The sequence below is a fragment of the Callospermophilus lateralis genome, unplaced genomic scaffold, assembly GCF_048772815.1.
Source record: "Callospermophilus lateralis isolate mCalLat2 unplaced genomic scaffold, mCalLat2.hap1 Scaffold_94, whole genome shotgun sequence".
Lineage (NCBI taxonomy): Eukaryota > Metazoa > Chordata > Mammalia > Rodentia > Sciuridae > Callospermophilus > Callospermophilus lateralis.
The window spans coordinates 297,460-324,179 of record NW_027517559.1 but is presented as its reverse complement, the minus strand read 5'-3'; the positions used below and the strand labels follow the sequence as shown (position 1 = coordinate 324,179).

The window sequence follows — 26,720 nt, the reverse complement described above, 5'->3', positions numbered from 1 at the left end:
CTTCTATGTATATAAACAAATATTGAATGTGAAACTCTGGGAAGAACTTGCTTTCCTTGTTTCTAACAAGGACTTTGCTGCAATATTTATTTGCACTACTTTCTTCTCCAATGGGCTGGAAACATCTGGAAGAGAGAAAACATGACTCATTCCCCTTTGCAAGCCTGCTAAGGTGCTCAGAACATTCTAGTAAAGAGTGAAGGATCCCATCAAAATTCAACAAAAAGTTAATGTGACACAGAAAGCATCACAAAGGTTAGAGGAATGCACGTGATGGGTTTGGAAAAGGGGAAGAGCATTCAGGTGGAGGCAACGTCCCTGACCCACGCTGTTCTTTTGCAGTTCATCTTTTGCCGGGACTGTAAGGAGGAGCACCACGAGGGATCCTGCAGCACCCTGCTTGAAGCCTCGGGAGCAGCTAAACAGGTACAGATGCCACACGTCCCTCCCAGGGGCTCAGTCGCTGGTGGGTGGGAGCTACTTCCTGGCAGTCCTCAAGAGTTCCTCCCTGAAGCCCAGGAGCAGACAGCTAGTCCACAGCCCTTCTCCTCCAGGGACAGTGTAGACTTCCCCATGACATCTGGGGAATCTGTACTTCCATGACAGTTTCTCCACAAAGGAATACAAGATAGAGGTAGGGCCTATATGCATGATCAGAGGGGTATTTAGAGAGGAGATAAAACAATTTAACAAACTCTTTATCACAGAAATTAATACTGGTCCTACTTTTATTTTTTAAATATCTTTGTGTCTTTTTTTTGGGGGGGGGTACCAGCGATTGAATCCAGGGGTGCTTAACCACTGAGCAACATCCTCAGCCGTTTTTAAATTTTACTTAGAGACAGGGTCTTGCTGAGTTGCTTAGCACTTTGCTGAGTTGCTGAGGCTGACCTTAAGCTCATGATCCTCCTGCCTCAGCCTCCTGAGCCACTGGGTTTACAGGAATATATTGCCCCCAGCCAGCACCGGCGACTAAACTAAAGGTCCCCCTAGTGAATTTACTAGGATACCAAATAAAACACAGACACACAATTTACCTTTAAATCAAGCTTCAGGATGGATCCTCCGCTCTCGGCCTCAAGCTCCCCAAATAGGAGAGCGAGGAATGTCACTAGAGCCTAACGACAAATTCAGAAGTGAACTTTTATTGGGGGACCCTCATTCTTTAGAAAGTTCCATCCAAAAAAAGTCAAGAGGGGCAAGGTTACAAGGACAGGTAATTTCACCCTGGGGCTGTGGGAGGCCAAGCCTACGAATGAAGACACATTCTGCTACTTCAATGGTGGGACAGTGTCTAGGGCCACTACGAAGGTGATCAGACCACTCAAAAGTGACCGACAGAGCCTCTACCAATCACAGGAAGGAAAATGCTACTCATTCAGTGTGACCGCCCCCACAGGTGTGCGCCACCATACCTGACTCATTTCAAATCTTTGGTGAAAACTCTGGGTGACATGTACAGATGGTCCTCCCCTTGTGATTAGGACAGAATCTGATAAACATTCTAAGTTGATAATAGTGTAAATTCAAAAATGCCCTGAACACATCTCACCTACCAAACATTACTGTGCACACTGCCGTCTGGGACACGGGTGATCTGGGGACTTACTGGGAGCCGTAGCTTACTACTGCTGTCCAGCATCTTCAGAGAGGGCAGCACCACATATCACTAGCCAGGAAAAGATCAAAATTCACAATTCCAAACACAGTTTCTACTGTATAAGGTAGAAAAATCAAAACCATCGAAAGTTAGGGGCTGTGTGTACAGGGATACCGGAATGTGGAAGGCTGGCATTTGTAGCAATATCATGAACTATGCTAAAGTACGTTCCAGTCCTGATTAAGTAAATATTGTGATTCTTGAGGCTTACTTTCCAGTGTGCTATACCAGGCTCAGGGAAATGCAAATGTGTCTAATTTATTAATTATGATCAACCAAATCTTAGGGGAAACAAGTAAAGAGCTCAGCACAGTTGATGAATTTACTCATTATTTTTCTCTTAATATAGACATTAACAAGGGTCTAAACACTAACTCCATGCAGATGAATCCTCTAGTCATTTCCTTGATAGGATCCTAGTAAGCAGACATACAAATTCTATAACATTTTCATTTTATACTAAAGAATGCTAAAGACCTAAGTGATCTCAAACCAGAGCATAGAGAAGCTATTCCTGTATGGTATTCTGCGGATGTGTTTATCCAAAATCGCATAACCAAGTAAATGTCATTAGTGAACTGGGCCTTCTCATCAGCTTCTAAATTGGTGACCAGGAGCGTATAAGGAATTTAGAAAAAGCTGTCATTTCCATAGCAAAGGGGTAAATGCTCCTTGATTTATTTTAGCTCAAGGAAATTCACATGCAAGCTCTCTTGTGCTTGCTGCAGGAATGATAGTGGTATTGAGACCCTCTGCCTGGGGTCACTGCAGCCAGGAAGAAAAGCCTATGGTTCTCGGAAATGGGATTAGTCTAGCAGTTAACACCATGTGGTCTTTGGACCACAGAGAAAAGGCTTCCAAGAAGTGGTATGCTGACATCATTTCTTTGAAAACAGTACAGTAAGATGAGGAGTGTGCCCCTTGCCCTTACCCTGTCCAGGCACCTGACTGTCCCTGTAACCCTATTCATTCTTCATTCATGAGGATCCAGCCATCCTTGATGTTGAAGTTGTTTTCTTTTTATTGTATTAAAACCTTAACATTCAACTTAGAAAAATGGGGAAAAGAAAGTGAAAGGTGACCCTGAGCACAGATGGCCCTTGTGAAGGAGCTGTGTCTGCAATGCGTCAATCAGCACACATTCCACAGCCTGCTGGACTCTCCTGCAAAATGCAGTGAAGTACGGTTCTCTTCAGAGGCTTGAAGGGAAGTCATGGGGGAGCTGCACAGGAAAACGGATAATCGCAGCAATATGCCAAACCAAAGCACAGCAAATATAGCACTTCCCGGGAGTCATGGAAGATGGCTCAGAGCTAGCTTGTCAAGAGGATGCAGATTAGGAATGATAGACCATTCCAGAAGTGAACACTGCATGGGCAAAGGTTTGGGGCAGGGACCTCTTCAACCAGCCTCTTCCATCCATCCCTAGTCCCCAAGTCAAGAGAGAATGTGGTGCATACACATTTAATAGATGTTTGTTGAGGGTTGGTAGCATCTATAATGAAAGAGGCATCATTCCACTTGACAAAAATGTATTAAAACACCTCTGATATGTTAGACATTGTTCTGATCCCTGGAAATAAAGAGCAAGATAAAGTCCCCGCTCTCATAGCAGTTCTATCACTTCATCGGGCAGCACAGGGTGCTCAAGCAATTCATATGAGAGGAGTTCCCAGTCCAGACCAGGGCGAGGTGGCCCTGCCCCTAGTCCTCCCAATGATGAGCCCCCTCCTACTTCTAGCCCCTGGTGACAGAGCCAGCCTCCTGTCCTCTCACAAACAAACCAAACTGACCAACAAACCTAAATCAGAAGGTCTAGAGTATCCGGTGGGTCCACGCCCACTGCACAGAGCCTGCATTTGCTGCCATTTCCCGAAGTCTCTGAATCAATTAGGACTCCACAGGGAAGTGACCCGGACTCAGACGGGCACATGGAGGGGGTCTTAATGGAGGGATGACCTACGGCAGTGGGGTGGGATCACAAGAACCAAACCACTGGAGTCTAGCCCAGTGGGAGCGGGACCTCACTAGGCCAGTGGTGCCAGTGGAGGAAACGGGGCTCTGTGAACCCCACAAGTGGGAGCTGCAGAGAAAGGGGCCTCATGACAGGAGGAGTGATCCCAGAGGGTCCAGCTTTGCCAGAAATGGGCTCCAAGCAGGTCAAGAATGTGGGTGGACATCTCAACTTCTCTCTTCCACCTTCTGCGCTCTTACTGTTGTCTCCCACTGGCCAGGTCCAGTGGGAAACCAGCCCCAGGGACCCTGGGGACACAGCTCATGAGAGTCAGCCCTGCAGGTCAGGACAGTGGAGGGAAAAGAATCATGCTCTGTGAACCAGTTTGCCAGGGCTCCAAAGCCTCCTTATTTCAGCCCTGGTTGCTGAACCCAACAAGCTACAGCACCAACACTAAGGCCAGGTCCACTGGGTAGTAGAATGAGGGTCTGGGTTTTAAGGGAACCCCTTACTTTCTATCCCCTACATTTCTCTCAGTCTGCAGAGATCTCATGGAGGATAGCCTCTGAACTTCCACTGACCAAATCCTTTGAAAGGACCATGCTATGCACCTCTGACCATCCAAAGTTCACCCGGCCCCTTGAAGTGCATGCATTAGATGCTCCTGGATGTCTGAGTTTTGCTAATACAACAAACTACCCTCTTTGGTCCTCTCCACATCTTCTTTCCCATTGAGCTCACCTGCAACTTTTTTCCTCTTAGCCACTCATGGCTGCTCTCCACTCTCTTCCTCTAGAGGTGACTGGTTTCTATTCTTTGCTATTACCCTCTCCAGCCTGGCAAGTCATTTCCCCTGGGGCCCAATCAGCTTTTCCCATGGGTTGGGCAGCTTGACTCAAAACTTAATGCATTTTTTGATTAATGCAATATTTTTTTTTCAAAAAAAAAGCAAACTCAAGAATTGGTTTTAAATTGGTTTTAAAATATTGAACAATCTTTAAGTTGAGACTGCTGAGAGTTTGGGAAATCATTGACAGATGATCAATCCATCTCAAGCTAATGAGAATCCGGTCCTGTGTACCTCTTCTGGCTCTCGCTGGCTTGTTCTCCTCCCCTGTTCTGTTCCCTCCCATGTCCCCCAGAGGCTTTCTAATAACTAACCACTTGCTCTTGCAAACCACATAGATCAATGCACCCTCCCAGTGGTTCTAAGTCATTGATGTTACTACTCCCTATTTAGTGGAAGGGCAAACTGAGACATCTTGAGTTTTAATGACGCTATCTAAAGCCACAAGGGAAATCAATTTCAGTGGTTATCCCTGATCAAGTGGTTTGGGAACAGCGACTGCTCTCTCTGGTTAATAATCCTCCTGTGTCTAAGAGGAATGTGCCCATCCCTGCCCACTGTGCTCCTACTTAACCCTCAAGACCCAGATTAGATGTCCCCCCCTCTGTGAGGCCATCTGCCCACCCCACTGCCTCCTCTAAGCCTTGAGACAACTGAAGTGTGTTCCTCTCTCCCCCCGGAAGGCTGAGTTTTGCTAGTGCAGAATTTGCACCTGCTTGTCCGTATCCCCCAGGGCCTGGCACATAGTCGGTACTCACTGATTGGATGAATGATAACTCCCTCCTTCATCCTCACACCTTTCTCTTCCTCAGGAGGTTGAAAAACCACCTCTAAAAAGATGGTCAGTCGCTTCCAGACTGGGTTCCGTCTCAGTAATCATTTGAAAAATAAGATTCCCATCGTCAAACGCGGTTCCCTCTGAAGTGGGAGATTAAGCCACCATCTTGCCTGGGATGACAGGAACCCTGTACACTTACAGAGGATGTGTTCACAAGGCTCTTCCAAATGCGCCCTCTTGTTTTTAGCCCATCACAACTTTGTGTGGTAAATATGATTATTGGCCAGGGCTAGGGAGGGAGAGAGGCCCATGGGGCAACAGAGCTGATGAGCACCAGGTGATCATGATGCCCAGGCATGTGGGAGCTGCAGCAGGTGGGACCGTGGACCACGTCAGCCCCGTGAAGCAGCAACATGGCCTGTCAAGTCTTCCTCCTGGGCCCTCTGCTTTGACAAAGAGGGACTAGAAGGAAAACTCCAACGCCAGCAGAGACCAGAACCTTACAGGAACAAAATAGGCTTGATTCAAATCAGGGACTCCCAGCATTTTGATAAGGAGACAAAGATATAGTTCACTTTTGTGCTGTCTTTCCTAATAAAACTGCAATAACAAAAACAGATCAGAACCTTAGCCTGGGCACAGTCATACACAGGCCCACAGTAGAGGCTGCAAACCTTGGAGTACGCGGCTTGTCAAAGGAAGTGGCAGCCACCCAGCTCCTCAGCGCCAGTCAGTGTGTGCCACACAGAAAGGTGGGCCTGTATTAGCCAGCTTTCCATCCTGTGACAAGTCAAATAATAAATAATAAATCAAATTCAGTGGCTCACAGTCCTGGAGGCCGGGAAGCTAAAAGCAAGGGGCTGGCGTCTGGTGACAACCTTTTTGCCACATCATCCCATGGTGGAAGGCGGAAGGGCCAGAGGGGGCAAACACAGTCCTTTAAAATGGCCCGAACCCACTGGACACAGTAGCACACACATATAATCCCAGTGGCTCAGGAGGCTGAGGCAGGAGGATTGCAAGTTCAAAGCCAGCCTCAGCAACTTAGCAAGGCCCTAAGCAACTCAGTGAGACCCTGACTCTAATAAAATATTAAACAGGGAGCTAGGGCTCTAGCTCAGTGGCAGAGTGCTTGCCTAGCATGGGTGAGGCCCTGGGTTCAATTCTCAGCACCACATAAAAATAATCAAATAAAATAAAGGCATTCTGTCCATCTACAACTACAAAAAAAACTTTTAATATTAAAAAAAGCTGGGATATGGCTCAGTGTTTAAGGTCCCCCGGGTTCAATCGCTGGTACCAAAAAAAAAAAGGGGGGAGGCACAAAACCTGCCCATCAAGGTGATGAAGGTGGACCCTCCTGGCCTCCTCCTCTCTTAAAGAACCCTCTCTTATTACTCTTATGAGCAATTAATTCACAAATTTGGGAGGAGACAAGCTCTCAACTGTAGTGACACGGAGGCTTGGAATTTGGGTTCACTTTGCGTGTGACACACTCCCTACATTATATACATTCCAACTGTGTCTCAGCTAACTCTTATTTCTTCTAACAAATGGAAAAAAAGGAGTTATAGGGATGTTCTCTAAGTATTTAAAGGTATCTATCCTGTACATGCATCACCTGCAGTATCTTGAGCACTCAGGAAGACATATCTGGCCTCTGACCTCACGACATTCATAATCTAGTGCAGCAGAAGAAGCAACTGATCAGATTATTAATTGCTGTACTCTGAGAGGAACAAGAGAGGAAGGATAAGAGGCTGTGGATGCATAGAAATGACATCAGTCTTCTGGGAGCTTCAAGGAAACATGTTTTATTCCACTGTTTGCTGCTGTGACTAAAAAATCTGACCAGAACAATTATAGGAGAAAAAGTTTATTTAAGGGCTCAAGGTTTCAGAGGTCTCAGTCCACAGACAGCAGGCTCCATTCCTCGGGGTGCAGGTGAGGCTGAACATCATGGCAGGAGAGGGTGGCAGAGGGAAGCAGATAACATGATGATCAGAAAGCAGAGAGAGAGAGAGGTCTCCACTCTCCAGACACAAAGTACACACCCCAAGTCCAGGCCCCCAGGGACCCCTACTCCAGCTGCACCCCACCTGCCTTCAGTCACAACTCAGTCAACCTCATCAGGGATTAATCCAATGATTGGATTAGAGCTCTCATAATCCAGTATTTTCTCCTCTAAACTTCATGCATTGTCTCACTTGTGAGCTTTGAGGGACTCCCCACATCCAAACCATAAAAACCTTTCCCTGAAAGAGGTGAAAATTGAGACTTTTAAGGATCAGCTGTCCAAGCACAGAGAGGACTTTTGGGTGTTCTAGGGAAAGAAAGGAGGTGTGCAGAGTTCTCCAGATGACAGAGCGGCATGTCCACGGGCAGGAAAGCAGCTCATTTAATCATGGCCTGAAATGACAGTGGCAACAGCCTGATCTGGAAAAGTAAGCAGAGGCCAGCAGAGGCTGACAGGTCACATTGCAGAGGTTGAAGTCCAGGGCAGTGAGAAATCACCCATGGACTCCACGAGGTCAACCTCATCAGATTGGTGTTTTCAAAGGTCACCAGTGATAATAAGAACCCCAGATCGTGTTTTACAGGAAGAAACTCTGAGCTCTTGAGACCTGGTTGTGGACGATTGTTACTGGGGTGCCTGGGGGACTGCACTCTGCAGTGGGAAGGAAGGGAGGCTGGACAGAGAGAAGGGGAACTGCCATGGGTTGCAGCAGCCAAGCTCACAGGAGTGCTGTAGCTGGGACAGTCCCTCGGAGCCATTCTGTATCAGGAGGAGGGCAGGATGGTACCCCGTGGGCATGAGCTGTCCTCCCCTCTGCTCCATGCCCAGGGGGTAAAGCAGCTTCCTTAGGCTGAGGGCAGTTCCTCGTCAGGGACCTGGTGGGGAGTTGTGAGCTGCCAATGAAGCCGGTGGCTGAGGAAGCAATTATCTGAATCCTGAAGCAGGGAGCTGGTCAGTCTCAGTGTCCACTACAGTCCACCTGATGCTGCCCAGACCTCTGCCTCTTAAGCAGGGAAGAGACTAGGGAGACTTGCAAATGGAGATGGGAGAGGTGAGCAGAAGTTCACACTGCTGCGGGGGTCTCTGGGTTGCAGCTAGCTCCAGTGGTCCCCCTGCTAAGACCACTCTATACCCTCTCTCAGATGAGAACCTCTAGTGGCTTACCTGGTGGTCACCCCAGTGGTCCCCACTCCTGATTGTATGCCATTCTAAAGCCATGACCACTGAACCTGACTAAGCGTTGTCAAAATCAGCCGAGGAGTACCAGAGAAGCCACAGTGCACCTCCCAGGTGCCCAATGTACCCTGCCCATTCTCATACTCACCCCCCATAAGGGCCTGTCCCTTTGCTTCACCTGTGAGTCACTTAGAGACTGGAACTCGAGGTGTCCAGATGACTGCCCTGACTGAGCTTACCAGAACTCTCCGTGGGCTCTCTGTAGACATGTAAGCCAGGGCCCTGTATCTGCAGGGCACGTTGCACAGGGGAGCAGAGATTCCCAGGTGGGGCTGTTCCTCCTTAACCCCTTGATTCCTGGACGGTTAGATTCTGCTTGTTGGCATTGTGGAGCTGTGTGGTGGCTCTGGGTGTAGGGCCTACACTTTGTCATAGGGGCCAGCGCCCCATCACGCAATGAGGAGCTCCAGCTGCAGGTGGGAGCTGGCCCATCCCTCTCACCAGTCCACAGCTTCTGGGAAGTGTGATACATAGAAGGACAGAGTGGTCATGTCCCCACTGGGACAGTTCCTTTGCTACTGGTCCTGTGAAGGGTCATGCAGGGTCCTGCCAGCATCAGATGGTAGAGCCGCCTGAAGCTCTGCCATCAGGAAAGGCCAACCCATGCCCAGAAGAGGGCTGGTTCCCCTCAGGATGGACTCCTTCCCCTTCCAGGGCTTCTCTATGACCAACATGACCTTAGAGGGCCACACTAGCAACTCAGTGCTGCCTCGGCTGACAGCAGCTTGGACAGGGGCAGGAACAGTGGCAACCCCAACCTTAGTGAGGAAATGCAGACCGCAGGGTCCACAGGGCTCTCATCTTGCCACCAGTGCTGCTCGGCTCTAGAAGCAGGGTTTTGTGGCCAGTAATGAGGTGGGCCAGGTCACGGAGCTGGGTCTTCTGCCTGCCTAGTTGTTTAAGGGTGCTTCTCAATGCATGCTGTGGACATTGATGTGAGTACCTGGATGTTCCTGCTTCAAGCCCTCTCCATGGCGGGTCTGCCTGCCTGCTCTGCAGAGCGCTGGTCTTACCGGCCCTCAGTCATCTTACTAGTCACCAAGATGTTTGGCCTGCTTGTGAGTCTGTATCTATTCTTGGCTCAGCCCTTTTCTTTTCACACTGAGCATGTAGTCAGCTGCCGACTGCTCGCATCTGGAGCCCTGAAACAGAGCACTGTGGACTGCGTAGCTAAAAACAACAGGAATTTATTTCACACAGTTCTGGAGGCTGAGCAGTGGAAGATCCGTCGGCAGCAGCTTGGTATGGTGAGGACTCAGTTTCTCGCTGCACCCTCACATGGTGGAAGAGGTGGGTCTGCTCTCTGGGGTTCCTTGTATAAGGACACTAATCACATTCGAGAGTGCTCCACCCTCCTGACCTCCTCACCTCCCAACAGCCCCAGCTCCTAACATGGTCACCGTGGTGAGTGGATTTCCAGACATGAACACTGAAGAGACACCAACACTCACCCCAGCGAGTGCACTTCCAGTGCTGCCCACTGGGAGCCCTGCTCACTGCTCTCTGCCAACACCAGGAGGAGGTTCCAGCAGAGCAGCAGCCCATCTGTGGCTCACACCCACAGGCCAAGCAGTTCACCTGTAAACCACACGGGGATCCTTCATCTGCCCCCAAACAATTCCCCCCCGTGGTGCCACCACCACCACGGGGCCATGGTTTTAAGAGGCCACAGTGCCACAGTGGTGGGAGCCTAGGGATCTGTGTTGCCGTTGACACAGCTGCCTCATTCCATGTGGCCCGCCTTGTGCTTGGCCCTGGAAATTCTGGGTCCATCTTATGAGGATGTGGCTCAGAAGCACCATCTCTGCCAGGCATAGTGGCACTCTGGGGGCTCTTTTTCAAATGCACAAAACTCTTAGTGACTGGAGTCCTCTGTGGGGATTCTCTGCCTGGCTTGCAGCAGCTGCATGTGATGCCGCACAGCTGGACTGGCAAGGCCCAGGAGGGGTAGGCTTGAGGCCAAAGCCACAGAGCAGCCACAGAGCCTGGTGCAAATCAGAAGACAGGCTATGAAGTGGCCAGTTAGTGTTGATGCTTGGATTTCTGACTGGGTGGCAAGTGGTGCCATTCCCTGGGAACACAGCAGGGGAACAGAGTGTCCAGGGAGCAAGATCAGTTCACCTTGGCCTCCACAGAGGAGCTCAGTGGGCAGAGGAATGGATGTACAGAGCCCTGATAGGGGACAGCTGGCCTGGAGCCAACAGTGAAGACGGGATTCTCCTCTCCAAATGATGGGATTCTCCTCTCCAAATTCTCCTCTCCAAATCACTAACCCCCATCCCTCCCCAGGGGCTCTGCTGCTTTGTCACCAGAGGCTCAGCTAAGAGCCTCCCCAGATGAGAGTGAAGCAGCAACCACTCCAGACAGCCTCGATTCTTCTGGATGTTTTGCCTCTGTGCCTCTCCTCACGTACCTCCCAGCCATTTCCTGCAGTTATAGGAGCAGAGTCCTTGAACTGGGGACCGGTGAGATTTACTATTCCTGGAGATCTAGCTCCCTAGTTATTTGGGAGTGTGCTTCCTGAATCACTTGTTGGTTTAAGTAAAACAGTTTTATTGATGTCACTTGTACAGAATCCTTGACTCTGGACGCACAGTCTAAATGGATGTGCATGCGGGACAGGAGGGCTGTGATAGATCTCCATTAAGGCTGGTGCAGCCTCCCAGCCTGCAGTCCATCTCGGGCAGCTAAATAAATGCCAAGGACAGCACTAGCCTCTCCATAGTGCGTTTCCAAAGAACTTAGCCTGTGAAAAAAGGCTTGCTCTGGGGAGACAGAAATGGCCCTGGGCTGGTCGTCACACAAATCAGCTTGATCTTCTGCACTTCCAGGCAAGTCACTCAACCGCGTTCAGCCCTCTCCCCCCTGCCACATGGGGCCCGTAAGATCTTCTGAACCATAAATAATGAAATGAGAATGAATGTGAGGCATTTTATAAGTCATAAAATACTATAAAATGTAAAACTTTGGGGTTCGAGTTTTTCATGGCTGAATGCTAAAAATGTCAAGCACTACAGAGAAAAGGAATGATAAGATTGAAAGACAAATGAGACGTGCGTGCACACGCACAGACGCTCTCCTGGTCTGCTGTCTGCTGCCTGCAGGACAGAGGAGGTAGTGATTTATACAGGAAAGCACAGCTTGCTGTTCTGGAAGTCAAACATGGTACATCATGGGTTCAGCTTCTCATGGGGGCCTCACAGTGGTTTTCTTAGGAGGAAAGCAGAAGGCAGGTGGGTATGTAGAGAGAAGGGAGGGGACAGAGAAGCCATCCTGTTTGGTGACAACATGCTGGCATGAGAACTAATCCAGTCTGACCTCTGGAAAGCTCCACCTCCCCACACTGCAGGGTCCAAGCCATACTTCACCTTGAGTCCTGGCCAGGGGTGACCCCATCACACTGCAGCACTGACACCCGGTGCATACCCCCTAGGACATACGCCCCAGGACATCCCGCCCCTCCGACAGACCCTACCACAGATCAGGTCCCTTTTCTTTGGGACCCTCCCTGTCTTGAGACACTTCTCTTTTCTTCTGGGCCTGTCACTCCACAATGAGCATCACCCGCCCTGCTACAGCCCAGCAGCAGGGGGCTCCCTCCAGTCTGGGTCCACCCATGTCACACTACAAGTCCTGAGCTCTCCCACCTGGGCCCGAGCAGACCACACCTCCTTCCCAAAGCCCCCAGCTCCCCAGGAGTGACAAGGTGTCCCAAGAGCTTCAGATGCCAAGGGGTCTTAGGATCCTGGCACCTGATCCACCAAGGCTTCCAGGGCAGTCCCTGGCCTGAGGTTCCCAGTGTGTGCCCTGTGTGCCAGGGACCATCCGCAAGCCACAGAACCACTGGGTAATGAGGAAATGTGTTCGCAGAGCCGCTGTCACTCACACACGTACACATACCACACCACACAGCATGGCACACACACTCTATACCCCAAGTGCTACCTGCATTCGCCCCACACACTGCATACTACCACAGACCCACAGTACACAGCACATAAACAACACTCGCACCACACACAGGCCCCTGCACAGTTCACACACCACGCCCACCCCACACACCACACACACACCACACACCCACACATATCATACATGCACACGTGCCCAGTCCCTCCCGTTGGGGTTCTTTGCAGGAGCAGGCGAGGGAGGGCTGCACAGAGCCGCTGGCCACCAGAGTACGCTGATCCCTAAGGCAACGTGACATTCACAAGCTGCAGAGCTGAACCACCCTTGGTTATTGCACAGTGGCGCTGGCATCAAAACAGCAGGCCACACTCAGTGACACATATGACCCTGTTAAACACAAGATTCTGCAAAACAAAAATGAAATGACCTGGGGGGAGTGGGGGGAGCATGCGCCTCAAGGGAAGCCCCATCAGGACCACAGCCCGGGCTGAGACCACAGGGCATGTCCCCAGAGGGCGTTTCTGAGAACAGCCTGCATCGTGGGCTAAGGAGAGGTCTCGTGGGCAGCCTATGTCCCTGCACGTCAATGCTGTGGCCTTAGTGCGGAAGGGGCTGGTGGGCTCCACCGAGGCTCCCTGGCCGATGCCCCTGGGTCAAACGCAGGTGCCAAGCACGTGGTATCGGGGCTCACGCTTCCTTTCTTGCTGCAAGAACCAGCTGCCTCACGTGGGGCGTGGAGGTGGGGGGGGTATGAGGCCAAGCAGGATGCGCTGGAGGCCAGGGAGGGTGGGCTTTCCGCCCTCGCCAGGCCTTAGAGTGAACCTGCAGGTCTTTCTTATGTGGTTGTTTCTCTGCAGAACCCTGGCTGGTCATCCTTACGTGAATGTTGTCCCCATGACACAGAACACTGTGAAGTTGGGGGGACTTAATGAAATAACTCATGTGTGGTACCTGCCTCAGGGCCTGAAAGTCACTGTGTGAGCTGAAAGTCACTGTTCCCACATGGAAGCCCACAGGCAGGGATCTTCATTGTTTATTCCTCAATTCTCCTCTTCACCAATGTTCCTAGTGTCTAGGAGAGTGCCTGGCAATCTTAAGGACCCAAAAAATGTTTTACAGGTTAAAGAGCTTCTGTGCCAGCTGTAACAAAAATAACATTATGCCCTTCTCACCCCTCTGCCCTGACACCCTGGTGTCCTGCTGGTGAAGCTTCTGCATTCTAACTCTTGTCTCTGTTGGTCATTTTAGTCACTGACACCCTAAGAGAACTGGAGATCTCCTTCATCTATCAAATTAGCTTTTCTTTCTCGCTCAGGTTAGATTTTTTCCACTTTCATCTGCTTATGGTAATAGTTAACACCAAGTACTTTAAAACTTCCCAGCAAGTGGTACCTATTGATAATCTTTCTACTTTAAAAGTATGCTGTTCTGTTTCCCCATCAATTTCAAAATAGCTTAACAGACATTATTAATATTATATACTTCCCTCCCCTTTATGAGGCATTGAGGCCCCAAGGAGCAGGACTGTTTAAGATCTAACCTGTGGCAGTTGGTACACATTCCACTGAGAGCAGAAATCACCACCACCCTTATCATCATTTACAGGACGGCCACACTACATCCTAAGTGTGCCCCAGGAAGTTTGGAACTTGATGGAGAAAGTGTAGCCTCATGTCCACTCATTCCTCAGTCAGACACTCCATTAAATCTCAGCACTCTGGTGAGTTTTTTCTTTGAAAATATATAAAAATAATAAGTTCAACACACACACTCATTCCTCTAGAACAGATAGTAATAAAAGAATGTCATGAGACAATAAAACAAGTTTTGTGGACCTTCTCTTCTCTCATTAGCATTATTGATTAGCTCAAGGCCCTTGGAAGGTGGTGCTGTCTTCTTGGTCACCAGCAGGGGGCGGACTGCTCACAAGCAGAAGGCTGCAACTGGACCTCTGCTTGACTTTGCAACTGGCAAGGCTCCATTGGAGGGTTTCAGTAATTGTTTGACAAGTGGGTGTTAACCGGCCTTTCGATTTTGATGAGGAAAGTGAAATTTACCTGAAAAGATTCGTTCTGAATTAAGCCAACCATTTTTTCAGTGATTAATGACAATCTGATCCTTTTTGGAAAATAGATTTAAGTTAACTTCTAGGATTCTTGTCCAATTACTGGCCAACCAGGGGTCACAAATAGTCCCCTAAAGCAGGGAGGATAATGCATACACATTCTCTCAGGCTGTTCCAGCTTATGTGGACATTAACAGAGCCTCCCAGGCATGAATTTGGTGTTTACAACCTCTGTGAGGACACCTTGCTTTGCCTGCGTTTTTAATGGAGACTTAAGACCAGTCCAGGTGGCCTGGGCATCCATGCAACTTCCCATAGTGTCCATCTGCCCCTCTCTGTCCGCCAGAGATGCTGGTGATGATGACAAAGTAGCAAAGCTTGTGATGTGACCTGCAGCTCGTATCCAGGATGCATGTGCTCCAGGTCACGATGACCCTTGTGAGAGAGAGACACATTCATCACACGTCTGCAGGTGAGCAGAGACAGGCCAGAGCTTCTGTGCAGGGACATGTGCAATGAGCAGAGAAGGAATCTGGGCCAAACCCCAGCCACTTCCCATGACGCAGACATCTCCAGTTCACTGGACACTGATCACCACTTAAAGCAAGGACGATCATCCCCTCTTGGCTGGCGGATTACCTATTGGCCAGCACTTGGCCTTGTAGAGGCCATTTGACACTCCCTTCCACTCTCTTTCTCCCTTTCTGACTCTTTCCCATTTTCACATATAAACTACAGTTAAATATCAGAGAAAATCGCTATTTTTCAGCCATCAAATATGTCAGTAGAGAGACTTCTCCCTTCCACCCTCCCCTGCGCATACACACACACATGCGCATGTGCACACACACATACATACACACTTCCTTCCTAAGGACCTTCCTAAGGACACTACCCCAGACCTTCTGAATCCAAATTTCCAAGGTGTAAGCACAAGAATCTGCAGCTTTTAAAAGTCCCTTGGATGACTTTACCAGCAAGCATCTGGCTACTACTTGAGATCATTCCAGAAGGGTTGGAACACTAGCACTAAAACCACTCGTAAAGGATGCAAAGCAAAGGATGCTTGTCTCAGGAACTGATGGTCAAAGATCTAAGCCAGGCCCCAAGCACAGGCCGAGCCTGTCAGGCAGGCCAGCAGCAGTGAGTGGTCCCTCACTTCCATGGGTGAAGGCCAGATATGGGGAGGTTGGGGGCAGGGACTCCTGAGAAGCTTCTGGGTGACTCTGCTTTGCTACGAAGGAAGATGGCCCAGGGGTTAGCATCAGTGACAGTCGGGATGATAAGGACAAAAAGGCTGGGCTTTGGCAACTGGAGTCCCATGTGTCCTTACTGTGTCATTTCAGCAGCTCAGGCAGAAGTGGGAGCCCCCAGGTAGAAGTGACTGCAAGCAGAGTCAGGGGTCAGGGCCAGGAGGGTGGTTGTCACTCCGGGGACCCAGGAGGTAGGAGAGAGCCAGAGGCGATGGCCAGGAAGGGCCCTCCCCACAGTTACCAGGACCTCAGCTGCCTCAGCTCCCATGCCTTGGTCCCTTCATAGCATGTGAAATGAGCACATTTCTCTGGTCAGAATGATGGCTGATGTTGTGCCTCACCTTGGGCCCAGAGCAATGGAGTTCTCCAAACATGGATGAACCTCTGAAACCATACCCCAAAATAAACATTTTCTCCTCTAAGTTGCTCATGCCGGTCATTTTGGTCACAGTAACACAAAGCTGACTCAAACAACCTGGTTGTAGTAGCAGAGGGGCTGGAAGTGTGCAATCTGGGGCCTGGATTCAGATCCTGCTGCTATGGGCCAGTGACCACACTGGGGCTGGGCTTTCTTCCCCTGAGCCAGGTGACCCCAGGCCCTGCCTTTGGGATGCTGCGCTTACTCAACCAGATGATCTGATAAAACCACTGCCACACAGCACCCTCCTAAGGTCACAGACATGCTGCTACTGCTGGTCCTCCAGCCTTTCCCTCCTGGGCACAGTATCAGGGCCAGCTGCCCTCCCCTGCTGCCCACTTGGCAGGTGTAGGGACATGATTCTGACGCACGGCTTCTCGTTAGCCCATGCACAGGTGTAAATCATCAGATTAATGGGGAAACTGGCCACTCCCAAGAGACGGGTTCCATGCACACAGGAGGAGAAGAATCTCATCTTGTTCCTTAGGAAAGAATGGCAGAAATGACATCTCCAGCTCTGTGCAGATCCAGTTACTGTCCTGGGGGATGAACCATTACCTTTTAAGAATCTCTTCTCTACCAGAAAAAAAAAAAAAAACGTCTTCATGCCCCACAAGCTCACCTGTTAGTGCCCCAGGCTATGGAAGACCTGGTCCCTCATAGTTGTGGGTGGTGATTTGCACAAGGCTACCACCCACCCAGGAGATCTGGGCGACTGTCAGGCAGGCTTCCGAGACTCCCCTAGTTCAGAACTAAAGCAATAACATGGTTCTCCATTTGGCTTTCTTCCAAGGTTTAGGTGTCTTCTCCTTCCCTGGGCTTTTTCCTCTTGTCTTTCTATATAATGTGTTAACACAACACCACACACACACACACACACACACACACACACACACACACTCACACACTCACACACACACACACTCACACACTCACACACACACTCACAAACTCACACTCACACACTCACACACACTCACACAGTACTGTGTAATATTTTTTCATGATTTAAATATGCATATTTCAAGATAATTGGTATCTATACAATTTGTATATTCAATATTCTCCAGTCGGAATGGCAGCTATTATGAAGACAAACAATGATAAGTGTTGGCGAGGATGTGGGGAAAAGGCACACTCATACTTTGCTAGTGGGACTGCAAAATGGTGCAGCCAATATGGAGAGCAGTATGGAGATTCCTTGGAAAACTTAGAATGGAACCACCATTTGACCCAGCTTTCCCTCTCTTCAGTCTATACACAAAGGACTTAAAAGTGTTCTCAATAGCCCATGTGTTAAAGGCTTGGTCCACAGGGTGGTGCTCTTAGAAGGTGGTAGACGCTCTGGGAGGTGAGCCCTGGTGAGAGATCCTTAGGTCACTGGGAGTGTGCCCCAAAGGGGAGAGGGGCACCCTGGCCTCTTCCTCATCTCTGCTTCCTGGCCATGAAGTGAGACATTTTGGTCCACCACGTGCTCACCACTGTTGCCTTGGGCACCTCCACCAGAGGCCAAAACCTGAATCCACCTGATGTTGTATTGAGGATACCTCTAAAACTGTGATCCAAAACAAGTCTTTTCTCTTTAATAAGTTAATTCTCAGGTATTTTATTACAATGATAGAAAGGTCACACACACACACACACACACACACACACACACACACACACTAAGAAACCCTCCTCTGGATCAGGGTGGGTGTGGTCAGGCAAGTAGTGAGCCTAGATCAATGCCCACACCCTGCTCTGTCCCCCCTTGAATATGTTGCCTTATATGGCAGAAGGGACTATACGATTAAAGGTTGATCACCTTAGATCATCTGATGTAATCTGCTTCTGTTTAAATGTGGCCTCCAAAGTTCATGTGTAAAAACCTCATCCCCTGGGCTGTGTGGCTCAGTGATAGAGCACCCACCTTGCACCCTCTAGGGCCTGGCTCTGTTTGACCTCAGCACAGAAAAAAAAAGAAGGAAGGAAGGAAACATGATGCCCAGATTCATATGCTCATTAGTATGTGGAGACGGGGCCTGTGGGGTGCTCAGGATCAGATGAGGTCTTGAGGCTTGGCCCCAAGATGGTACTCAAGGCTGTACAGGGGGAAGAGAGACCCAAGCACTCCTGCTGTGCATTGCCACGTGACACCCTCTGCCTCCTCCTCCTCCTCCTCCTCCTCCTACTGCGAGACATCCCCAGCCACAAGCCCTGCAGATGCTGGAGCCATGCTCTTAGATTCCTCAGCCTCGAGAACCATGAGCCAAATGAACTTCTACTCCTAATAAATTTTCCAGCCTTGGGTGTTCTGTTGTAGCAGTAGAAAACAGACCAAGACAGGGCCTAATCTCATCACATGAGCCCATAAAAAGAGAGGCCCTTTTCCTGGTGAAATTTGAGAAATTGGGCATGTGTGTGTCAGACTTAATGTTGCTCTAACAAATCCCTGATACAATCAGCTTAAAAAGTAAAAAGGTTGATTTTGGCTACAGTTTGGGAGGTTTTAGTCCATGATTGGTTGGCCCCATTGCTTTGGGACCTGTTTTGAGACAGCACACAATGGTGGGGAGTGTAGGCAGAGCAGGTCATCACCTCCTAGCCCGGGAAGCAAAAGAAGAAGAGACTGGGGCCCCACAGTCCCTTCCAGGGCACAACTCCAGAGCTAAAACCTCCACTAAGCCTCCCTCTGAAAAGCTTCCCCCACCTTCCAACAATGCCTGGAGACCCAGCCTTTAACACATGGGCCTCAGCAGAACATTGTAGATCCAAACTCTATCAGGCAGAAGAAGCAGGAGCAGTTCCACATGACAGAGACTCCATCTGTCAGTGCTGCTGCCAAAGACAGAAGGTGCCAAGCGCTCGGGAGTGACACCGCTCAAGACTGAGAATGCCACCCACTGGACAGACAGCCAGGGACAGGTCATTAATCCTGCAAGAACCTGCAACTCAACTCTGCCACAACAGAGGCACTATGCACACACAGGCAGGACCCTGCTACAGACCAGAGGCCGTGTGTGCCACTGTGGTTGGTGGGACACCTGCAGTTGCTTCTGACACTCAATTTTATGACTTCTATTACTTTCTATAATTTTATTCTATCATTTATTTCCTTCTTTTAGGCTTTTATGTTTCGTTTTTGCCTTTTCCACTTATTCTACTTTTTTTTGCTTAGAAAGAAAAATCTTTCTCTTTTACCAGTGAACCTAGAAATTTAAGCATATTAATGTGAAAAAGTCTACTATATGATCTCTCACAGGTCATTCTTCTCCACTGTGATTTCTAACCAATGAATTAAGTGTCATTTTTACATAACTAATATTGACTCTTTCTCTTTGCTGAGAGCTGTTCCTTGAAGCCCACGCCTTCCTTCTGAACCTTTCCTATCTATTCTTTTAGTGAGGTTCTGTGGTTGGGTAGCATTCTTTATCTTGTGGCTGAAAGTCTTCATACTTCAGATCAACTTTACTTCTGTAGAGTTCTAGTAGCTGGAGTGAGCTTCCAGTACTCTGAAGGTCATGTCCGCTAACACCTTTGGCTAGGAAGTCAGCTGTCAGAATAATTGTAACTTCTTCGCAGATGATCTGTTTTATTTGCCACTGTCCCTGTAAATGCCATTTGTCCCTTCTGTTCTTTGTCATCTCCTTCTAGAGCTCTAGAGAAGCTGGGGTTTCTCACCTTGAATACCTTTCCATATCCTCCAGGTCCTTTCCTGCGGGATTTCTGTGGGATTTCTTCACTCCATTTTTCAGTTCACCGTCCCCTCTCCTTGCATCTAATTTCTGTGGAACTCATGAGCTCGTTTCTAACTTTATTAGTTTTTCTAGTGACAGCGGAACGAGGCTAGTTTTCTCCTGTTGTGAGTTTTCTACTTTTGACCTTCCAGCTTCCTGGAGTTTTATATTGTGTACTTTCTCCCAGGTTCAGCTTTCTAAGGTGCATTTCCCCACAGTGGCTCTATTCGGTTCCGATGGTTCTGGAACATGTACAAGTCTCCCTCTGAGCGGAGCCTGGCTTGAGCCCAGGCAGCTGGTTCCAACCGGCTCGCGTTCTAGCCTGTGTCCACAACTCCAGAAACCTTCTTCTCTGTCATATTCTCGCTCTCGTTGCTGTCTCTGTGACATCTTTGGAGTCCCCATTTCCCAGGTGCAAGAAGTAAGGAAAACAAGATGTAGAATGAAGGAGAGATTGTGGAGTCCCACAGACTCTCCAACTTACTGGTATTGAGCTATTTATTCGATTTGTCTGACCCTCAAAGTGAAATGAAGACTAGTGTACTCGTTTCACCGGTGACAGAGTGTCTGCTAAGAAGCACGTGAGAGCATTGGTCACCACACCTGACGCTAGTCCCCAGGGAGGTGGCATTCCTCACAGTGATGACGAGGACAGAGGGAGGGCTGCGCCCTGTAGTCGTCTTATCAGCTTGTTGCTGCGTGCCAAGAACATGTGTCCAGCGTGTGTCCAGAGTTGGCCAGCCCTGATCAGGCCAGAGGATGTCCCAGCTTCTGGGATCTTTAGGCACCCCTGTTTTTAAAGTTTTTTTGCACATTAGATTTTCAAGAAGCTGAGACCCCAATGACAGTCAGAGACCGAGTTTGACTTCCTCTTGTCTACCCACCAGGCCTACAGGGTGAATGAGAGAGCCGCAGAGCACGCGCGCTGGGAAGAGGCCTCTAAGGAAACCATCAAGAGGACCACCAAGCCGTGCCCTCACTGTGGGGTGCCCTTGGAAAAAAACGGTGAGTCTGCACTGGCCGCTGGCCAGGGGAGGATGTCCTGTGCTCTTGCTGCATGGCTGCACCCTCGGGGCTCTGGGAGGCGCGCACCCCTCATACCTGCCTCGTCCATTCATTTAGAGCCCGGCAGCCAGCGCCCTGGAGCCCCTTCTAGACGCGCCCCGTTTCTGCCAGTGACCAGCCCCAGCGCCAGCCCAGGCGAATACCAAACCCAGGCGCTGCTTTCCCACGGCCGCTCTGAGCAGCGGCTAGGCCCTGGTGGGTAGAGGGCAATCCCCGGGGCACTCGGTCCCCCTGCCCCAGCTGTTGTTCAGCAAGCACATGCCACCCAGCTCAGCGGCAGGAGCAGGCGCAGCACCGGCCAGGTTCTCTGGAGAACTCAGCCCAACCTGGACCATTCCCCGTGGGCAGGATGCGTGGGACGCGGAGGACCTGCGGGTCCAGCCCACCTCCCCTAGGCTGCCCGCTGGCACCGGGAACACAAGGGGAAGAAGGCACAAGGCCTTCACTGGAGGGGAGGTGGTGGCTATTGAGGGACAGGGCCAGCACTCAGAGGCGCAGGGATTTTTAAAATGAATTCAATACTGAGGCCATTTTGCTAGGATTAAAGAACTTTTGTGTACATTTTGTTGTTGTTTTGTTTTTAATATAATCCTCAACGTTGGTAAATTCCAGACTTTTCTGGAAACCACTTGGCAATATACATATGTAAAGAAATTAGAGTGTCTCTGTTCTTTGACCCAATAACCCTAGTTCTGGAAATCTATACTAAAAATACATATGAACAGGTACACATACATACCACATACATGCATGCAGGTACCACATATCCATGTGTATAAGCATGTGGGATGTGTGTATGTGTATGTATATATGAGTGTGTATTTGTGTTATGTGTATATGTGCAAGATATTGTACATGTGTGTTTGTGATGTATGCGAATATGTGTATGCATGTGTATGTGTTCACAGTGTTTGTATATAGTATATTTTATGTGGGGTGTGTGTCTGTGTGCTGTGCATGTGTATGATGTATGTGGTATGCATGTATATGCTTAGAGTCTGCAGTGCAGGTATGTGCATGTGTATGTGTTGTGTGAACCTCTGTTGTGTGGGATGTATGTGTGCATATGTATATGCATATATGTCCATGTATGTGGTGTATCTATAAATGTGTATATGGTGTGGGTGGGTGTATGTATGAATGTGTATTTGTGATATGTATATGTACATGGGGTATGTGGTGGTATGTGTCAATGCATGTGTGTGTGTATTTGTGTAAATGGTGTATGATGTGTGTGTGATGTGTATGTGGTGTGTTTATGTCTGTATATGAATTGTGTATATGTTTATGGTATGTATATGAATGTGATATATATGTGTATGTATCTTATATGTGTATGCATGTCATGTGTATAGATGCATGTGTGTGCATACATATGTGTGCAAACACATGAATATGTGTATGAGTATGCATGTATGTACACTGTTGTGGATGTATATATGTGATGTGTCTTTGTGATGTGTTTGCATGTCTACTGTGTGTATATAGATCAGTAGTGTATATATTATTGTTTGCAAGCATGTATATATATATATATATATATATATATATATATATATATATATAGTATGTATGTGGTGTGTTCATGGTATGTATAAATGTGATGTGTGTACATGTGAGAATGTATATTTGTATCTGTTTTATATGTGTGGTGCATATATATTGTTTATGTAATGTATATGCATGTGGTATGTGCTTTTGGTGTATCAATACATTATGTAAGCTTGGGATATATGTGCTATGTGTATGTATGTGTGAACTTGGGGGCACATTCACATACACCACATGTAGAAACACACCTTACAGATACATGCATTTATGTACATGCACATACCTCATACACATAGCACATATACATACACACATGCACAGACACCACATATCCACCACATGCATACACACACATTTATACACATACACCACAGACACACAACTCATATATGCCACACATGCACATACACCACATACATACTCAAATAAAAATACACACATGTACCTACATACATACCACATACATACATAGTATATGTACCACAAAACCTACACACCACAAACATACACCCTTACTCAACACACACCCATATGTACAAACACCACATACATGCATATGTACACTACATGCATCCATGCATGCATACACCACTCATATACAAATAGACATACATATCCATATTACATATGCACATACACATCAGCACACACACCACATGCATACCCATATGCACAAATATACAAAAAGCACAGTCATACACAGCCACATACACACATGCATATGTACACACATCACATATACGAACACACTCCCATCACATCACACACATACACACATGCCACATATATGTACACATCCCCAAACATACACAGCACACCATGCACAGAACATATATATAGAAATACAAATGCCACAAATCTACATAGACCACACACACACTGCACATACATATATACCACAAACAACACACAGGCATGTTTATACACATGTATACACTCATGTCACATACATAGACACGTGTCCACATGTTAAATGTATGTCACATGCACATGTACACATATACATGCTTATACATGCCACATGCATAGACACATGCTCATATACCACATCCAAACACATATTGCATACATACACTGAACACATATGCATACATCCATACACGACACATGCATAAACATACACATATACGTGATGATACATACATATACATGCCCATAAATACACCACATGCATACACACATGCACATATATACCACATATAGACATGCATACCACATGCATGCCTACTCCACAAAACACACACATACATGCATATACATGCACATGTATCCATACACATGCCCAAACACACACCACATACATACACATATGTACACATACACCACATTAAGCACACCAGATACATAGCAAAAATACACATCCACATGCATGTATGCATGCAATGCCATACATGCACATTTTTGTACATGCACTCATGCACAGCACACACATTACACATAACATGCACATACTACACCTGCAAACACACAGGCATGCCACATACACATATGCCAGACACATGCAAAACATGTACCACCAACAGACATTCACAAGACATGCATCAAAACACATGCCACACATATGCACATACATGCACAGTGACATGCTTCAGATACATGCACATGCGTGCACATACGCATGTGCACATATCACCTGAGAAAACACCATACACCAAAAAAACATAAACAGAGGCACCCATATAACACATACATAGACACATTTACATACCACATATTCATACACACATGCGTGCCCATGTTAGGCAAAAACTGCTAATTGCAGTATTATTTATGTTAGGAAAAACCCAGTCCTCTAGCTGTGGCTTCAGAATGAGAAAGCTTGGTTTGCCATATGAAGCCCTGGGAAGCATCACGCAGCCCCTCCTTGCTGTACCATAGGGGCTGAGAACACAGACTCTGGGTTCCCAGGGGCTTTTTGGGGTCTGGGTCTGCTGTGTACTGTGTGGCCTTCTGGGCCTTATTGTCCTCGTCTGTGCCATGGGTTTATACTAGAACTTGCCTGGGCTTTGGCTTCTTAGCGAGCCCAGTTGCTCTAGTGTTAATCACTGCAGTGTAGCCAAGGGTGAAGCTTCGTTACCGAGGTCTCCTTTAGGTCTGCCCCACATTCAGCAGAATCTTAGGAAGCAGCTCTCCTTAGTGACACTGACAGGAGAGCCGTTTCCATGTAAATGTAGACAGAGTGAGCCTGGGCACATGCTCCTGGGATACCCTGCAGGCCCCAGAAATGTCCTTGCTTACTCTGTCTCACACAGACGGGACTCTGGATCCATTCTCTGACCAGTGATTGCCTGTTGCCAGGTACATTTGCTTTCAGGTGGCTCCGGAGCTTCAGTTCATTCATTAAAACCCAGAGGAGGGGCCGCTGGCCAGAGCAGGGACAGCACCTGCAGGGGGCTGGGGCCAGTCAGTGGACAGGACTCACTGGAAGGAGGCTATGGTCCCTTCATACAAATATCTCATATCTGTGCGCACCTGTCAGCAGCTCCCAGCTGCTATTTATGATCATGTGTCACCTGCCAACAGGGGCTGTTCTGAGAAGTGTCATCAGACCACTTTGAGATTGTGTGAACATCCTGAGTGCACCTTCTCAAATCTAGACAGTGTAGGTCAGCCGCAGGAGGCCTTGGAGCCACAGACTGCTTTACAGTAAACAGGAAAGCACTACTAATGCCATCCCCTCCTCCACTTCCTGTCCTGCTCTGTCTTCCATTGTGATTCTGTTTCTATTGTAAAATGTGATTTGTTATGCTAGGATTCTGGTGCATTAAAATTTTGATGTAATAGGAAAACATTCTTATTGACATTTAGAATTACTTTAATTCACTGAGTTTTAATATATTGCTCAATATTTTTTATTTGATTTTTAGGAGAAACTAAGTGGTTTTAAAGCACCACACTATTTTATTGGATTATTTACATCATAAGGTACAATCATTAAATATGTTGAAATGACACTCCCAAAATGGGAAGTATTAAGATAAAAATGTCATTAATAAGTTATCTGATTATTTTTTATACGGTCAATTTTATTCATTTTATATGCAATTTTTATGATCTTTGAAACAAACTAAAAGAAGCAGAAAGTAGAGGACTTTAAATGTATCCAAGTTATCCTAAGGTAAATGCCTGTGTCTATATATTCATACATATTTTCAATTAGTGGAAGTTCTCAAACTAGTTTTCTAGGAAAAATGAGACAGTACTGAAGCAATTATGTGGCCATTAGTGGGAGAACAGAGATACTTACAAGATAATTGGTAAATTGAAGAATGGAGTGCTCAATGCCTCGCAGAAACACCGCTAGGCTCCTGTGTCCAGGAAACCAGTGCGCAGCCGTGATCTCTGTGCAAGGCTGCCCGCACACGGCTCGCTCCACGTGAAGCAGAGCTGGTTTCCGCTCCCCAGAGCCAACAGAGACAGCGTTTAACACCTGGGGGAGCCAGGCAACCCAGAGTAGGACCCAGAGAAGAGGCAGAAGAGGCAGGCCCCGCTACAAAACCAACCGGAACCTCACGGACCTCGGTTAATCCCAAGCAGCAACGGTGAAAAGCACTTCGCCTTGAGAAAAGTCTACAACCAAGTTATCCTCTGAGTTTTTGAGCAGTAAATGAGTCATCAGACCCCTCGCTAGCTCCTTTGTGTTCTTCTCGTCCTAAATTAAATTTAGAATAGCATTAAGGGACGTATTCCCTGTTAGAAGTAATATACTGTCCCAATTTTTGTTTTATGAATTTTGACAAGCTATGTATCTCCAAAGAAATGACAAAAGTAATCATAAAATATTATCATGTTAAATTATTAAGTGCATTTTATGTATTTAAAACATTGAATTCAATATATATTTAAATTTATTTAAATGAGGATTTGACTGTGAAACACAAAGCACTTGTCTCTAAATCCCATTTCAGGAAAAACAGAAAAGCTCAGATTTACAAATAAAATTTGCCGTGGGTGGAGGGGTGCTGTTTGCTTTGCCTCCTCAACAGCGTCCCAACGTCAGAACGCCCTCGCTGATCTCCCATTCCCTCCCCCTGCTCAGACTCCCTGAGAAGGGACCCCTAGACTAGCCTGTGGCCTGGGGTGTGTTTTCCAGGCTGCTGCAGACCCACCGTGGCTTGTCCTTTGTCTCCCGCAGGAGGATGCATGCACATGAAGTGTCCGCAGCCCCAGTGCCGGCTGGAGTGGTGTTGGAACTGCGGCTGCGAGTGGAACCGCACCTGCATGGGTGACCACTGGTTCTACGTGTAG

At 47.9% G+C, this 26,720-nt stretch overlaps 1 protein-coding gene across 1 annotated transcript; it reads left to right on the top strand.

The window, feature by feature from the left end:
- Positions 1 to 273: 273 nt before the first annotated feature.
- Positions 274 to 26,720, top strand: LOC143641283 (E3 ubiquitin-protein ligase parkin-like). The gene is made up of 3 exons (XM_077108559.1): positions 274 to 426; positions 20,744 to 20,861; positions 26,608 to 26,720. The coding sequence occupies exons 1-3, from the start codon at positions 274 to 276 to the stop codon at positions 26,718 to 26,720; spliced, it is 384 nt and encodes a 127-aa protein (XP_076964674.1).